The sequence below is a fragment of the Pseudonaja textilis genome, chromosome 1, assembly GCF_049901715.1.
Source record: "Pseudonaja textilis isolate UNSWEBS1 chromosome 1, rPseTex1.2, whole genome shotgun sequence".
In the NCBI taxonomy this organism is placed as follows: Eukaryota; Metazoa; Chordata; class Lepidosauria; order Squamata; family Elapidae; genus Pseudonaja; species Pseudonaja textilis.
Window position 1 is genome coordinate 241,167,878 of NC_141990.1, and position 18,199 is coordinate 241,186,076.

Below are 18,199 nucleotides of genomic sequence, written 5' to 3' on the forward strand. Positions count from 1 at the left end.
TTGATTTATAAATGGGTGAATTATTCTTCTGCCTATTTCTGCCATTATACTAAAAACTTCAAGCACTTAACAATAATCATGGAAGCAAAAATTTTCTAGCCAGTTCCTAAAAACAAAATAGAAAAGGTAGAGCATCCATTCACAGAAAGACATTTTATATCAATCCAAAGCACCTGTCCAATCTTTATGGAAACAAGAGATGAACAGCCAACCGTAAGGCAAATGTCTCAGATATCATTGGCCAAATGAAAAAAAAATTATATATTTCCTTATTTGTTTATATAGAAGGATAATCATGCTTTCTTGCTACATTTCAAAAGTGGGATTTCCCAACTGGGCACAAACTCATCTGTGAAGTTTTTTTGCTATAATTTAATTTGATCAGGGTATAATTTGTGTTCCTAAAGATTATGTATAGAGTTACCAGAATGCCTCCTCCCCTCTATTCACTGCTTTCTATCACATTGTGGTAGACCGCATCTAAGGAGATAAACATGACCATATAAATCCTCATCCTCTCTGTCCTTTTGAGGCAGGTGGCAAAGCAACAGTTCACTGGTTCTTATTCACCTGTGCACCCACTGTATGTTGAGAGCAGATCAGAGGGGACCAATAAAGTACAGGACTTCTCTCTCTCTCTTACACACATACACAAACAGAGGTGAAACATAGGACTTAAAAAAAACACAAGATATATCAGAAATATCTAGCTAACTGAAATCTCATATTTCACGCACATTTCAAAACAATAGCTATCAGTTCAGAATTAGTAAGGATCATAATATTTCAAGCTGTATTTATTGTATGTATGTATGTTGTATGCACTGCATGTAATGCATAATAATATTTCCAGATTCAAACAAAAGTAGACATCACCACTGGAGATTCTCTAAGTTAATCACTGCTAATCCAGTTTGCATGTGTGAACTAAAGGCTCATGCATATTTTGACTTAATGAAGTATGAAATGTTAATATACTTCTATTTAAGGCACACTACAACCCAGATTTCACAATCTTGCCTTAAAGTCCAGGGTTGGACAAGTTTTTAATTCTAATTTAAATATTGATGGTTCTACAATTACAATTGCTATTATACTACTGCAAGTAATAAAAAATACATTTTATATTATAAGGACAAGTATGCCTGTGAACAATGCATCTCCATGTAACACCTACACAATGAACAACAGGTATGCTGACTCCCAGTGCTGGAACGGGGGTCATGAAAAGAGCACAAAAAACTGTGTGAGTTGAAAACAAATGAATACCGCATTATATGGAATTATGATTAAGAGCACATTTTCAAAGCCAAGGGAGAGGAATGATATGTATGTACATGAGAAATGTTAACAAAGAAAATGATCCCAGAACTGACAAATGAACAAACACCTCAAAATTATACTTGATTAATAAATAAAAATTACAAATGATGAAGAAAATTGATAATTAGGTAACAAAAAGGATCCGGTAGCAAGGGAATAGGCAAAAGTTGTATACGTATGAGGTGTTAAAAAAGCTATCCTCATGCGTATTTATAAAAGGCACAGCTTTTTGAAAAAACATTTTTAAACTTAGGTTAATATGGTATAAACCAAAACTGGTTTTGCAGACTGGATCTGTTGAATCTTCCATCAGATTCCTGAATACTCTACCACAACAGACCGTTCAGCACTGTTTGCCAACATTGTCAATCAGTCCAAAGAATTAACCTTATGTATGGTTGGCCGCTTGGTGGTCTGAAAAGCCCAAATCTGAGTTGTAGCAGAGTATACTGATGCTCTATCTTCTAGGATGAAAGTAGTACAGCTTCTATCCTATGCAGCATATAAACGGAAGGGAAAAGTCAGACAGCATATCTTTCACACACAGAAATGATTACAATTTAGAAATGGATTCAGACAAAGGGAGCCCTACTTGAATGACCAGAATTTTTAAAAAATGTTTTATATTTCAAATATATTGCTCTCACTTTGTATTCATTCATAATCAACAAGGTGTTTACAGAGAAAATCTGTCAGTTTCTTTCTCTAAAAGATGTTAGGTTTTCCCAAAACAAGTTAATTTCATTATCTTCTATGTAAAGCTCACAGTAAAGATGCCAGAAAAACAATTAGGAAAGATAGGGTTGGATCCAGAATTACTACAGGTGGAGTTCTGGTCAAAGAAAGGGTCTTACAAACACATTTTTATCTGTTCAGCCTTTCCTCTGTGCATTGTGAATGCTCTAAAAAAATCTGCACTGAATATTTAGGGAACTCACTGAAAGAGTAAGACAGTGATATTGGAAGGTGGAATTGGTGCGGGTGTTGATTGACTGTATCTTTTTTGTTCATGGCAGCCTCTTCTGGATCCAACTCTATATTAATAGTTCTCATTTACATTAATATCCCAAAGCCTAATAAAAAGTGTAATCAGCATTAAATAACCCTAAGAGTACATTTCTTACCTGCTTCACCTGAAGTCCGTGGCTCCATATTCTTTCCAAAAGATCACAGAGACTGGCTATTAATGTGTTTTCTTCCACTCCTGTAATGTTCACCTCACCATGACCAAGTTCTACGGCTTCTCGGCCCATTTTTTCCACAAGCATCCTTTTTGTCTTTCAAAATAGAAAGCATATGTAAAAGTTATGATTGCTTTTTGAAAAAGTCAGAATTCTCTATTACCTCAAATGAGCAAGGTAAGCAGCAATACAATTAGTTGTTGAACTAATTAGTCTGAAATATACCATATTTCACAAATACAAAATCAACGGGTTTTTTTTTCATTATGACACTCTGCCAGTACTGATTACTTATCTACTATACATTCATCTGCCAAAAGAAAAATTAAAATATTTGATTGACTCAATAATTTTTTTCTGCTATGTTTTATCATTTATATCTGCTTTCATTTAGTGTGTATGCAAATCCACAGCTTCCGTTCTGCATTTTTTGAATAACAAGCAAGAAAACTGCTAGATATAACATATAGGGAGCTGAAGCTCAAACAAGGAGGAAATATATGTTCTTCCTGTATTTCAATATCTGCTAAAAGCCACTCTTGAGCACTGGGAAACCCATAGAATATCATGATTGTTATGTTTCCCAAAAAGGAAATCAAAGGCAAAAACTTTTCATTTTTATAAGAAACTCTCCTACATCCTGCTCAATGGGTTAAAATAATGTGCTTATATATGCCTGGGATATTACTATACTATTCTTAGCATACCTATATTAGCCTCTAAACAGACAAAATATGGAATAGTACAAATAGCACAACAATACTGGCTTGATCCTAATGACCTAAATACATTTACATTACATTATTCTACATGTACATTACACTATTATAATTCTAGATTTATAATCATGGTTAACAAAAATAGCAAACGCTGAACCATTCCAAGACTTTTTCTGATCACTGTTCGATATAGAACGGAAAATGTGACTTTAAATCATAAGATATAGCTATGTTTCATAATACTTCTTTTGTTTGGGAAGAAGATATTTCACGTTAATTTTATTCTGGAAGGCTCACTGTATTTTGTAGAGTCAGAAATGGGACAACAGAAATGGATAATGTATATTGGTATAATTTCCATAGGTTTTGCCATTGTCAGTAAACACTGAAAATTAAATTAGATGGCCTGTTTCTGAAGTTTGTTGTTCCTATTCATCAAACCACAGTAGTGCATGAAGTAGCTCTAAGTAATAATACACTACTTGCGCATTTCAGCCTAGAAAGTTGAAGTCAAAATATGGAGAAACTGTATGTTATTAGAATAAATCCATCATTAGAATAATCACATTAGCAGAATATCCTGATCCACAGACTTATTTCCATCCCAAACAAAGGAGCATACTGTATTCACTGAAATGTTCAGTTTTGCCTCATTTGTATGAAGATACTACATCAAAGGATATCAATATTATAAGAATTAATCTACTATAATGGTCCAGCTAATTCGACTCCTCTGAATAGCAGAAGCTAGAACAATATTGTCAAGAATGATATAATACCTTATTTCGGCATTCCTTCAGCAATCCTTCAACAAATTTCCAATTAGTCTGGGCAATTACTGATGGTGACAGATTAGACAATTTGGGTTGGCGAATAGTGCTACCCAGATTTCGAGCTTCTTGGATGTATTTCTGTAGAAAAAAAGAGCAAAAGATACATAAAGATATAATTCTAAATTTAACAAGAAAGCAAAATATAAACAAAACTATATTTTATGATGGATTGCAAATAATATTTTTAATTAATGTTCCCACCTAGTTTTAAATAGCCTGGCTGTAATTATCCTACATTTCACTGCAAAAGTAATACTTTCTCGATATTACAGAATCATGCTTTCTTATATTTTTGAAATAGCACAGTAAGGTGTTATTTACCTGTAACTAAGGTTTTTCCAGTGGCCTTCTGTGCAAAATACCATTGAGAGCTGAGCTGTTTTTAAAGGAAGGATATTCTACCCCTATGTGTATGATAATGCTAAGAAGGTACCTCATGCCTTCCATTAGCTGATGTAGACCCTCAGGGGAATGATTGCCTGTGAGAGGATAGAGGGTGGGTTGTGTGAATGCACAGATAACATGTCAACAAATTACAGTTGCAGTAAGCAACCTGTTCTATGCAAGGATTCTGTGCATCACACAAATGGGTGGCTAGCACGTTATACTTACAGAGGACAAGTAAAGTAAAAAATGGAAACTAAAAGGCAATCCTCTTTTTCCAAAGGGTTCACTAATCCTTAACCTGTTTTCAAGCTTATATTATTGAAAAATATTGTGATCATGTCGCAGTTCAGTAACTATTTGGTAAGACAAATGTTTAAACCACAAAGCTATAAAATAGTAAGCCCTAATTCTTTTTGATGAGGGTAGACTTGCCAGCTAGCATGCCAGATGGGTAGTAGCTGCCACTCAAAGAACAAGCTATTGAAATGAAACTTTCTGTCCTTGCTTATGGGACAAATCGCAAAGGGCAAGTCAAAAAATGCTGCTGAACCCAAGAGGCACTATTATAGGGGATATCTGTATATGGAGCCAAAGAGGCTGTGCAGTTTGGCCAGGGCTCCCAGGTAGACGGAGTCAGGCAAGATATGGTAGGTGAGATAGAATAGAGGTCACTGGGTGAGCCATTAGAAGGAAGGGGAGTCCTGCAGTCTGGTGCTGGTCCCTATTTCTAGCTCAGCTGCTTCATTCCAAGTGCCTAGAGGATAGATTACTGTCAATTTTGGCCTTAATCAGTTGTTAATGAATTCCAGGTTCACTTGTAAGTTATCTACATTTATCCATAATGTAATAGTGGATAGACTGACCTGGCATGTATTACTGAAAGATTGTTAAGTGAAGGTTGAAATGTTAATCCTTTCAGAGATCTGTCATCCTAGGTTTTGGAAAGTATAACAGCTGTGATGTCAACTTAGGGTTGGGCAATGAGAGATAGATTTACAGTTATCAGAATTGCTGCTTTTGTGATGATAAAGTGTAAAATGATACAAGTTGGATTCTACTTGTGTATTGTTCTTCATGCTGCCTGATCTGATGGGGTTTCCTGATCTTTGACGTCATCTTTGTAATTCTCCTATTATTATACTTGAAGATATAAATCTCTATGCTCTGAGATGAGGTGCTAGGAAGGCTAAGAATCCATGGCTTCCATGGTGACCTCATGGTCACCCCACCACCTGACACCAATGGCTAGTTCAACTTGGATTGTGTGGATATATATAGTGGATATGTGATCTGGATATGGAGGATGCTGCTGAGGAGTCTTTTGCCATGGTTACATCATTTCCTGGTGTCAATGTCACCTAAGATATTTACAAGGTGGTAGGACTGATTAAGATTTAGTTAAGGTGCTGAACACCAGTGAACAAGCCCAGCATCTTAACCTTTGTACATTTAAGGTGCTTTATTAATATAGGTAGTCCCTAACTTACAACCATTATTGAACCCAACATTTCCATTGTTAAGCAAAACAATTAAGTGAGTTTTGCCTCATTTCATAACTTTTCTTGCCACAGTTGTTAAGGGAATCATTGTAGAGGTTAACCTACTAACACAGTTGTTAAGTAAATCTGGCTTCCCCATTGACTTTGTTTGTCAGAGGGTTGCAAAAGGTGTTGACAGAATTGTCATAGGGCCACTGTGATGCATTTGCACATTTTACAAATACTGCAAAAGGTCTCAGGTTTTGTTGAGGTAATTCCCCGATAGGAGAATGAGCGCATACAGGGAGACGTATTTGAGAGGAGTGTCTGAATAATACACACAGAGCACACAGATACACTGTACAGTAAATGTAGGTTTTTACTTCCAGAAAAATTTAAGCAAAGTCCAAAATAAGCAATCCAAAGTCATTCAGAGGTAAATCAGTCAGTTTTCATCCAGGGATAATCCAAATATCAAATTCCAGTGTCAAAAACAGCTCAGTATCAGACTTACATTAAATCCAGTAATATCAGTCAATTAGAAGAAATGGAGCAACGGCAATACTTTCCAACAGAAGGAAACAGAGATACTCACTCAGACACACTCTTCTGAGACTAAGACTAAACAAACCAGGCTTCTGGCTCCCTCTTATGGCCGTTTGAGAAACCACACCAAATTACAGTTTTGCATTTTCTTAAAGTTACAGTTTTAAAATGTTTATCCTGGTTTATATATTTCTAACCCAAATAGCTGTTAGGTGACCCATATTCCTAACAGGTTTCACCTCTCTCGACTGCATGAGTGGCATTCAAAGGGATGACTGGACTGATGCTGTTCAATCTGATATTGGATTTATTTCAGCTTGTGGACTCTGGTGAAGCGTGCATGGTACTTTCTAGCATAAACATTGTCACTTGAGAAATGCTTCTGTGAGTTGGGAGATCTGAGTTGCTTGATTGGGGAAGTGGTCAGCATTTCATTAATACAGAATTATGCTTTGTGAGTTGAAGATGGCAGCAGTGTAGCACCTTCATAGGGGGTTGTGTTGAGAAGTTGGTGGGGCTTCAGTTATACAGAACCTTAGAGCAGGAGTGTCAAACTCAAGGTCCGTGGGCCATATCCAGCCTGCTTAAATCTGGCCGGCAGAGCTGGCCTGGAAATAGTAAAGAACTGGCCCTTGGTGACTCTGGCAGCTAAAATGGCCATGGGCCATGCCCCATTTTAGCCAGCAGGTTGCTGTCCATCCCATCTCCCCTATCATCCACTCCCGGCCGGCCCACAGAGGGGCTAATCTGGCTCTCAAAAAAATCCAGTTTGACGCCCCTGCCTTAGAGGAAGGAGACTGTACATTTTTATGTTTCTTGTTTTTTATATGTGGTTTTATCTGTTTATAACATGCTGTCCAAGTCAGTTTCATATTACAGTCATGTCTACACAGTTTCCTATATAATTTTCAACCATGTGTAAGCAGGGATGGGATCCAACTGGTATAACTACCAGTTCTGTCTATTACCGTCATGTGCACATGCACAATTCGCGCGAGTGCAATTGACAACCTGCTGAGCTGCCTGGACAGCTGAGCAGCACTGCGTGCAAGTGTGTAGCAGTTGGAAAAGCCCTTGTTTCCTGCTTTTTCAACTGCAGCTGTGTCGCGCAAAGCACCTGCACTTGAAAAAGCAGGAAATAAAGGTCAGGTAAGAGCCCGGGCGGGTGGGCCAAAAAAAGCAGCAGACATAGAACCGGTTCTATGTCTGCTGCTCTTCAAAGCAACCGGTTCTACAGAGGTGGACAGAACCGATAGAAACCCACCCCTATGTGTAAGAGACTTGCCATCGCCATCTTCTGGGTTTAATTTTGGGTTTCTTTCTCTTACTTGGGTTAGCTTCTCTCACCATTTTACAGCCTCACCATCCCTCATGTTGTGGATTACATTCTGCTTTATTCCCACCTTTGAAATTATTGATCCTATCATAAGTTCTGGTACTGCTTTCAAGGTTCCTGAAAATGTAAAGCCATATCTCCAAGTAAAGATGGTATCCCCCACAAATTACAACTACCAAAAGCTGAGTCAAAGATGCCACATTTGTCTATCGTGTGTAATAAATTCCCTTAATTTTTTTTCTATGGAATCAAAGCTGTATGTCAACCATTCTCCTGAATAAATAGACATAGCTTTAAAGATTTGGAATGCTTTTTCCTTTCTTTTGGTAGAAGAAAATCAGGAAAATTACATCACTACTTATAGAAAATGTTGTTTCTATTGCTGGATAATGTAACAACAGTTGTTACCTCTCTCTGATCGTTATCAAGACGCAGGTGCTCTGTGTGCTGTTTCTGTCTGTCTTTCCTCCTCCACTGTGCAGGTGCATTGCGTTTGGTCCATCTAGAAAATCAAAAGTGGTATTCTTTAGATACACTAGATAAATAAGGTCAAATATGTTCATTCCTATCTGGAAGTGCTAATAATAATACAGTTTAATTGCCAACATGTTGTTAGAACCAAGTATGCAAATAAGAATGAAAACTATGGTGTGGAACTACAGGAGTCAAACACATGGGAGAAAATAATTGCAGCATTTTTTAAATTTTTGTTCTTCCATATAAAAATGAACTATCTTGACTGTGAGATGATTACTGTTGTATAACTTTTAAAGTGAATGAGACTTGCTTGTTTGTTTTGTTTGCTTTCCCCCTAGTGAAAGCCTAAACTTTTTTTAAAATTTACTTTAATTACAATTCCTAAATTTTTACATTTTAATAAACAAACTTTTCATTTTCTAGACAATGTCTGCATTTACATAACACACTTAACTGTGACAAATGAGTTGTGATAGCATGCAACATGAGTTGTGATGACACAGCAGGGAAAGAGAATAGGACAGTTGATTTTATTCCAAAACTGACTTGGGGTGAAACTATCCCTTAGCAGCTGTATCATTCAGACAGCAAAACGGAGAATAAACTCTTCTACCAGCTGGGAAACATCAACTAAAATTCTATACAGTCTCCAGAAGAACAGTCACTCTCTCTCTCTCTCTCTCTCTTTTCTGTGTTCTTTATTTTTTGCACCTTGTGGCAATACTAAAGGAGGGAGGAAGTATGAGAATTTTCCTCTGGAAGGGAAAGACATAGAAGGAAGTAGGCATTCCTCAGGCACCTTTGCAGTGACTATGGGGTTTCATTATTGGCTTTTCACCAGAATACAGATGATCATATGCTACTGATTGGCAGATTCTAAGAATCAAGAAAGACAATTGTGGATCTAGAACTGGGAAGTTTCTTTTATTGTTCTTCACTTATAGACTTGCCAAACTAAAGCAACTATTTGCAACACTATAGATGTACTCTGTGAATTGTTAGGGAAGAGCTTTTTTAAGTCTTTCTCCTGTCCAAATTTTCCATGCTTTACTGCTTCTTTGCCCTCTGGAATGCAGTCCATTCCTCCTGGGAATCCAGACTACATCCCACCACATCAACACACTGAATTACTGCAAGTCACTTTTCTGAGAGAGAAGCTGATTCAGTTACCTATGTCATATTAATACAGCGATACAATACTCACTTATTGCTTGCTGGCCCCGTTGAAAGTACATCTGATTGTAGCTTGGGGAAAAAGCCAGGTTCATATTTTCCTTGTCCAATCTTCATATCTAATAAATGAGGAAGGACTGCAGTATGGTCTATTTTTGCCAGTCTTAACTCAATAGCTTTTTCTGGGGAGGGGGAGGGAATCAACATTGAATCATATGATTATTTAGCATAGCTGATGTTAAATTGTGAAATAAAAGAATAAAAATCTGAATCCTAAAATCTGAAATAGGACATTACTGCTAGAAATACATATTCTGCACAAATACATAAAAAGGAGTGTCTTGATACAATTATATTGCATTCAGTAGCTCATTAAAACATATTGATCCTACACCATTTTTCTCAACTGTTTGATAGTGTAATTTGTTTGCATCCTGACTCTTTGTCTCTGACTCTATGTCATCACACTATGTATTGTTAGGAGAATATGGGCAACAGAAGGTTGGCTTGCACAGATTATAAATTACAGATTCTGACATAGTATATCATAATGTGGGCATTAATTAATAATAATGGTAATAATTGCATGGCTTATTTTATTGAAAATTATGATTTGGAATGCATGTCCCAAAAGTGCTTTCATTAAAAGGCAACCGGGTTTTCTTGTTTTATTTTTCTTTTCACAAGAAGGGAAACTTTTTCATGAAGTTTCCACAAAGTCATAAAGTATGAACTGGTGTCATCTAGGATATTGTGGGTGCATAAGAAAATAGAAACCCATAAGCTTGTGAAACCTACATGCTACATTCCAAAAAATAGTAATAATGGTAGATCCAGGGTAAGCTGGAGGAAACTATGCAACATTCTGAATGAATATTATCCAGGAGAAAAAAAAATACTTTACTTAGTGATTAGGCAAGAAAGTACAGAAAAATTGACTGGGCTGAGGCTAAGAACAAATGTGAATGGTGATTTTTGTGAATAGTTGCTTAGACAAAGTCTCTTTGTTTCAAATACATGGTTTAATAATTAGCTTATTCATGTCTCTATATGGAAAAGAAAGGAAATAAATCTTAAAGCATGACTGACTTCATTATTTATGATTAAATATTTAAGTTTTACTGAAGGATATAAAGGTTGTGATGGCTTCTGGATATGGAACAACTATGTGATGGTAATGGATCATTAAATCATTAAAATGTATCAAAGAAAAGGAAATAATGAAATAAACTAGTGAAAGCATAGTGACTGCAGGAAGAGAAAGTACAAGTACTGAATGAAAATAATAAATAATGAGAGACTGTGATAACAATATTGATAAAATTAATAATTGTTCTGTAATTGGATAAAGGTAGCTATTCAAGGAACCTCCAGTAGAATGACTAGAAAGATTTAATAAATGATATAGGTATAAATTATTTTCAGGTACATTTTCATTTGTTACCTGTTTTAATTTTAATTTTTTATTTTCTAAACTCTTGCTTACCCTATTTATCATTTTAAAATGCTGCTTCAGTTGTATTTTAGATACACATAAGTGAGTAGTAGCTAAGTTGGTAGCTAGTATATCACTAGTTTCCTGTACCTTTTACATTTATTTAAATAAGAATTAAAATTTGCAACTCTTACCAGCTTCATCAATGGTACTGCATTTTTGATACATGGATGTGCGCAAAGTTGGTGTTCGAACATTTAACAATCTTATTTTATCAACTCTAAAATCAAACACTCTCAAGATAGGATCTTTATCCTCTCCATCATGACACATAATCTTGTTGTCAATAAAAGAAGCAAACATCTGCGTCTCCAAAAATCTCGAGAGGAAAGGCAAATAAGGTTCTGGCTGATCAGACAAGAAGGATGCCTAAAAAATGAAAGAAACAGTATTTATGTTTCTTTAAATTGTAATTGTTTTTTTAAAAAATGACATGAATGTTTTCATTCATCTAAAGTTATTTTCTATTTTATCATATTCTACTACAATACATTCTGAAAAACATTAAAGATTCTATGTTTTTCCAACTCCTAGAATTGTATAATTCTTAGGAAAAATTGAAAATCATAAACTTTTGGAAACAGCTATACTATAGGATTCAATTACTAGATCAATTTTTAATTAATGGAAAATATAACAATACACCTGCACTTATCTCTCTATTTTGTTGGAAGAATTCCTGTGCCAAACTGTACATGCAGGAAAAGCTGCTTCAAATGAAATCAGATTTAGTTAGTAGCAGGGACTCTCAAAGATTTCAAACATGAATCTTATATCCATCTTTGATCTCTTTCTTTAAAATGTTGTGACATTTCAGGAATTCAACAATATACAAAGAAGAAGGGAATTAATATTAGAAGAAAAATACTTTAAAGCCATCATGTTTTCATATCAGCCTTCTGAATGTGACCATGACAACTAATACAGAAAATATCAAATATATTTACATCAAATATAGCCATTAAATAAGTATATTTTCCTCAAATCTTAATAATATATTTACTATCATGAGTAGTATCAGAAAGAAACAAAACACCCTAAACAAGCTATAATTTGTAGCAATATATAGATTGTGATTCATCTGAACAATCACCATTTCTTATTGTTCATAAGGCATAGCTACTCACAATTTATCACATGGCTCTTATGAAAATTAAATGTATCAATGGTTGTTTTCAAGAATTGTTTAAATAATCTTTCTGTGCCCCATTTTAGATCTCCTATTTCCACTTTTACAAGCTATAGTATATAGATTTGCCGTGAACTTGTATAAATTATCTTCCTCATTTTAAGAATATGTATTTTCATACTCACTTTATCAAAGTTCTGCATCTGTTCTCTATTACTGAACCACGACTCTTTGTCCTGACTGGGCTGAATAACAAATACTTCATAATCTGCAAACATCTGAGTGAAACGATTTGCAAAAACTTCCCGTATTTGAATGTTGAGCTGGTAAATCTTTAATTCTTCTTCGTCACACTGCATTTTCAGATCCTTCTTGCTACTCATCTCTTCTCGAAATTCAACCTTTAAGGAAGGAAATGTTCACACAGTGGTTCAGCTTTACTATCTTGAGGAATCAAAATGTGTATGTGCTACTTAAACTGAAAAGTCAAGAGCTTTACCAGATAGTACTCCATTGTTTTATTGTGAGGCAAAATATAAAGTAACTGCATCTATGTACAATAGATTAGCACTTTATATACATGATTAAAAATAGAGTCCAGGGAAAATTGTCTTTACAAATTATTTAGATCCTCATACTCATATTCCTGCTAGAAGGAGGGAAGAAAAATGTGTCTGTGTTTGAGTATGTGAGAATATGTGACAGAGGTTAGTTGATATCAGGGACCACATATTATAGGCAAGCAATTTTAATCAGTAGTATCAATTCAAATTTTTCTCCTTGTCTGGCCCCTTTCTTTAAATTATCCTGATATCTGAGCCAGGTATGTAAATTGTGGTATTTGCATGATGACAAGTCATGTGCATTGTTGTTTACCCCCTTATATTTATCCATGGATATCCCCAAAAATATAAAAGTAAGATGTACTATATGGAGAAAACAGTATACATTATCAATTATACCACAGGTTATTTAGCACCAAAATGTGCCATTATAACTGTTATACAATTACTCCTTAATAGTATAATGAACAAATAAAAGGGAAAAATTGACATATCAGAAAAACACCCTTTTGTGTGTCAACATCTAAGAAATAGTTAACTGGTACCTAACCACTGACAAATTAGAACAAAAATTAGGAGGAAAACACCCCGAAAACTTGGTGAGAAAATGCTTGCCAAATTAATGAAACAATCTCATTATTATCTTTGTAGGTATCAAGCTTTTAAGTGCAGTAGACAGTATATAGCTGGACTGGGAATAAAGTTAATTAACTACCAGTGCCCATGAGGGGAGGGGGTGGATCAAAAAAAAAAAAAAAAGCAAGGCAGCAATTGCAGCTGGCTGATCAAAGCTTTGCTTCTTTGTGCACATGTGCAATGTCAACACATACACAACATGAGCAGGACTTTGTCTCCGTTGTCACAATAATCAACTTGCTTTTCTGACTCCCTGCCCAGAGATTGACTGATTGATTTAAAACAATCATATAACCACCAAGGATGTTGCTGTTAGTGCAAGATAAAATTTCCAAACAATCCTACATCAATCATGCATGTATTGTTACAGAACTTCCGTAACTATTATGCAATTTACCTTTTCTAGACTAACTCCTGTTCTTTTAACAAGCGCTTGCAGTCTTGCTAGGGTTTCATTTTCTTTCAGTAGTTCATAAGTATTCATAGTTGGTCCTCCTAAATTGCCATTTCTCTTATCAGAGACTATGTCACAGGTCCTGAGACTTTTCATCATCTTGGAGGCACTTTCATTACAATGTAGGTTTCCCTCAGGTGGAATCCCAAAAGCCATAAGTACTTCAGAGACTTCCTGAATGAATTCAAGTTTATTTGGAAATTGAGGCAAGTCTTCTGGCAACTCAACATAATGGTTGTCTATATCCACAAAACACAAATTTGCCTAAAAATTAAAGTAAGAAGAGAGATAAGAGTAATCATAAGCAGAGGTTAAATATTTAGGAACATCTGTTTGAAATATGCATACTCTGTTTTTATTTTGTGAAAGACATGGAAATTTAATAACAAAAATAAGGTAAAACAATGCAACCATCTTTTTCTTAATGACCCTCCTCATATACCTCTGTGACTAGCCTCTTAGTTGTTGACATGATTATTATAATTATATCTAGAAATCTGGCCCACAGTGAGGACCACTGATCTAAAGGATCACAGGTATTGCATACTCAATATAAAAATAGATATTTCCCTTGTTGCAAAAACATTTAAGTATTCCCAGTTCACCCTTCCACAGTGATTTCCAATTGCATAATGACAGCAGTATACTATCTGGCTGTTTTTTCCCCTCCATCTATTTAGAGCAACAGAGAGAAAAATAAACTTTAATTCCTCCTAATATATTGATAAGCCATAAGTTAATCATAGGAGCAGTTGTCCTATTAAGCAAATAGGCTTTGAAAAAGTTGAGGAAAGAATAAATGAGTGGTGATTCTGCTTACAAGGCATTTCCTCCCTTGGTAAGCTAAGCTATCACCCTTCTTCTAAAGACTCATGCCCACACAGCAAGAATAGATTTGAAATTAATTCCACATTCGTTTTTTGTAACTTTGAAGAGGCAGTGAAATTAAGCTTGATAATTTTTTTCTCACCTCTTGAGGGAGCTCCAATTTAGACCGGTCGTCAAGCCCATTAGAGTGCAATCCCATTAAATATGGGACAGGAGCATCTAGAAAATGTAGAAGAGAGGCCGGAAGGATGGGAACATAGACATGCTGCCATTGGAACGGAAACATCAGTGCTGTGATTGTCTCTGCCACTGTCATCAGCCTCTGGTAATCTAAAAAAGCAGATCAATTGAAAACAATCCCTTGAAAAATTATCCCCAAAATTTGATTGGCACAAACTTAGAGCCTTTATTCACTAACTACTAGGTAACAAATAGTATCTATACACACACACAAACACACACACACAAAAATACACACACACACACACACACACACACACAATATGTATAATATACATTTATTATATAATCTAAATTATGAATAATATGTATTTTTCTTTAAAATGCTGCATAGAATGAAGATGCTATTTTTATATTTACTTGTACTGAATGAAGACAGACTATTTTTATTTCTCTTAACTCCTATTGTATTGCAAGTATACCAGCAGGGTGAAGGGATAACGGTCAAATCCATAGAATCCCCTGTCAAATCCATAGAATCCCCTATGAGGTATTTTAATTTCAGTGGATTAAGTCATACCCTCTGGGGTTTTTTAATACCATGTTTCTCACAAAATAAGGCCGGGCCTTATTTTTTTTTACCCCTGAAAAAATGGCTAGGCCGTCTTTTCGGGGGTGACTTAATTCCCCCCTCCTTGCATCCTCGGGTGGGCGGGCAGCGATGGGTTGGATGTTGACCGTGGCGTTGGTGGGGCACTTCGTTTCGGAAGACCTTCCACCACCGTTGCTTTTCCTTCTCCCGTGCTGCTGTGGCATTTAGAGCAACACCGCGGCGTTTGGCGCAGCCACGCACGGCCAGCCAAGGCTCCTCCCTGCAACCAGAGCCCAGTGGAGACACTAGGCTTCAGGCGCTCTTGTTGCCACCTTCCTTTTGCCTTTGAAGGCAAAGCCAATTCTTTTAAAAACAACACCCTACTACCAGTATGACAAAGCCTCCCCTGCCCGAGAGGACAGCCCAACCCCACGTGGGGAGGTGAATCTCCCAGTGCCATAGCGCAGGATCGGCCCACCCTGGGAGAAACGCCCAGCCGCCATCCCTGCCTGGCACCGGGCAGAGCGCAAAGAGCTTTGCCTGGGGCGCCCAGCGCAGCTGACAGGCGGGCCCTCCTGCCCGGCGACGGAGCTCTCACCAAGGCAGCGAGCACCTCCCCACCGGGCCCTCTGCTCATCCCACCAGGGCCGTGCCAGCTGGGCAGACCTGGGAAAGCAAGCCGCAGGTACACGCCCGCCTGCCAAGCAAAAGAGCCAGGCCGACCTGAGCTTGGCTTCCTTCCCAAGTCCCTCCAGACCGAACCCGAAGGGACCACCAGCAGAGGCTGCCCGAGGCAGTGATAGCACCCACCCATCCATGGACAGGGAGGCGAGGCAACAGCAGTGCTGCTTCCCTGGCTGGTGGGTCCAGCGGAGAGAGCCCGAAGCCGTCCATCCTTTCCACCCCTCGCCCAGCCGGTCCCCGTCCCCATGCATCTCCAAATGCGCTGGCAGCTCCAAACGCTGCAGTGGCACGGGCATCAGGCAGAGGCGTTGATTCGGCGGGGCTCAGCTCAGAGGACGCGGTGAGGCTAGCAACAACATCTCTGATGTAGCATTCTCAACATATCACTTTTAAGAATATGTTTATTGATGATAATAATATGGAAATCATTAGACATAACTTTCTTCTGAGATGTTTTTTCAACTTCCCAGCTGAGCTATAGACCTGGTAACCCCCAGGGATCTCCCAGATGTTGCTACTGGCTGAGACTTTGATAAAGCAGATGTACAACATCATAACAGCAGCCAAATATTATCTGTAGACATTTGCACAGAAGTTACCAATTATGCAATATATATTTGGTTAAATACTTTTTTCAATACAGAATCTAGCAAAATGAACACATTATTATGCAGATATTTGCTTTGAGAATTAGTTTGCATGCTTTTAAATTATGACTATATTGGTTTGGTAGACTTTTTCTGTTTGTTTTTTTCTGCTTAAGCATGAAGCAGGGCAAGGAATAAAGCCATATCTTGTGCCTTTGAATTAAAGCCATATCTTGTGCTATTGGATTATTTTCAATATTCATGGAAAACAGCCTTTTCCCTTTCAAGTGAAGCATGATAAAATATACATAGTCTAAGTAGCTGCTCAGAGTTAAGTTCAAGTCTTTATTTTGTGTTTGGTAAAAAAAGGCAAAAAATAAAACTACCAATTACACTTTCTCATTTGGGACCACTCGTTTACTGGAAGCCAATAAAACAAAACTAAGAAATAGAAAACACACATACACAACTTTCAAATAACTTTGGAAAACCTTCAGAATCTTATAATATCGAAGCATGCATATGGGGCAAAAGAGTAACATTTTCATGAGGACTGGTGTCAAAATGAAGAACCCCTCCAAATATTTTTGCACACCCCACCTATTTATTAGTTCAATGTTTGGGCATCAATATTGCATCTACCTGAAACACTCTCATTTACTTTTCTACTGAAATCTTTATTATAATACAAAATGGGCGTTGGTAGAAGTTACCCTGAATGCCCTTTCTATCTATGCTGCGAGAGAGTCCAGGATGGGTGGACTCCTTCCTATGATGTCATTTAGCTGAGTCTGTACTAAGATATAAAAGCCAGCCCCGGGAGAGACCCCAGCTTTGGCGAAGATACTTGACAGACTGAAAAGTGTCTCTGAAATCCCAAAATAAATACAGAAATATGTCTTACCCTCTCCAGAGGAATCAAGGGAGGGGCTGGGCTCTCTCGCAGCATAGATAGAAAGGGTGTTCATGGTAACGTCTACCAACGCCCATTCTCCTCCATGCTGCATTGAGAGCCCAGGATGGGACAGACCAAAGCTTGCATGTCCAGGGGCGGGTCCTCTTCTGGCTCATCATACCGACTGTGGAACCACTCGTTGAAGCACCTGTCTGCCAAAGGCTGCAGTCACCAAGACAAAAGCATCCAGATAGTAGTGTTTGATGAAAGGAGACAGGGATGTCCACGTGGCCGCACAACAATCCTCCAAGGATGCTTGGGTCACCCAGGCAGCAGAAGTGGCCGCGCTTCTGGTAGAGTGCATTGTCAGACCTCGGGGAACCAGAAGGGCTACAGCTTTGTAGGCCTGCTCAATGCAAGACCTGCCCCACCTGCTAATAGTAGGAGAAGAGGCCTTGTGCCCCAAGTGAGAAGGGAAAAAGGAAACAAACATGGCTTCCGACTTCCTGAAGGGGGAAGTGCGCTTAATGTATATTCTAAGAGCCCTTCTTACGTCTAGTGTGTGCCACTGCCGCTCTAAGTCATGGTGTGGGAGAGGACAGAAGTCAGGCAAAACAATGTCCTGGGACCTGTGAAACCAGGTGTTAACCTTTGGAATAAATGAGGGGTCCAGACGAAGAACAACCCTATCATCGTGAAAGGA

General features: G+C 37.5%; 1 protein-coding gene across 4 annotated transcripts in view; it reads right to left on the reverse strand.

The window, feature by feature from the left end:
* The window catches only part of DENND5A (DENN domain containing 5A), a 63,145-nt gene that overhangs the window by 19,598 nt on the left and 25,348 nt on the right, over window positions 1-18,199 (reverse strand). For 2 of the 4 annotated variants that reach the window (XM_087921086.1, XM_087921087.1), the window contains 9 exons: window positions 14,701-14,888; window positions 13,674-13,994; window positions 12,263-12,478; window positions 11,083-11,317; window positions 9,485-9,635; window positions 8,212-8,305; window positions 4,003-4,134; window positions 2,448-2,600; window positions 1,711-1,815 (listed from right to left, as the gene is read on the reverse strand). In XM_087921086.1, coding sequence (XP_087777212.1) covers window positions 1,711-1,815; window positions 2,448-2,600; window positions 4,003-4,134; window positions 8,212-8,305; window positions 9,485-9,635; window positions 11,083-11,317; window positions 12,263-12,478; window positions 13,674-13,994; window positions 14,701-14,888 — 1,595 coding nt within the window. The remainder of the gene's footprint in view (window positions 1-1,710; window positions 1,816-2,447; window positions 2,601-4,002; window positions 4,135-8,211; window positions 8,306-9,484; window positions 9,636-11,082; window positions 11,318-12,262; window positions 12,479-13,673; window positions 13,995-14,700; window positions 14,889-18,199) is intronic. The other 2 variants (XM_087921089.1, XM_087921088.1) reach the window with 1 other exon arrangement.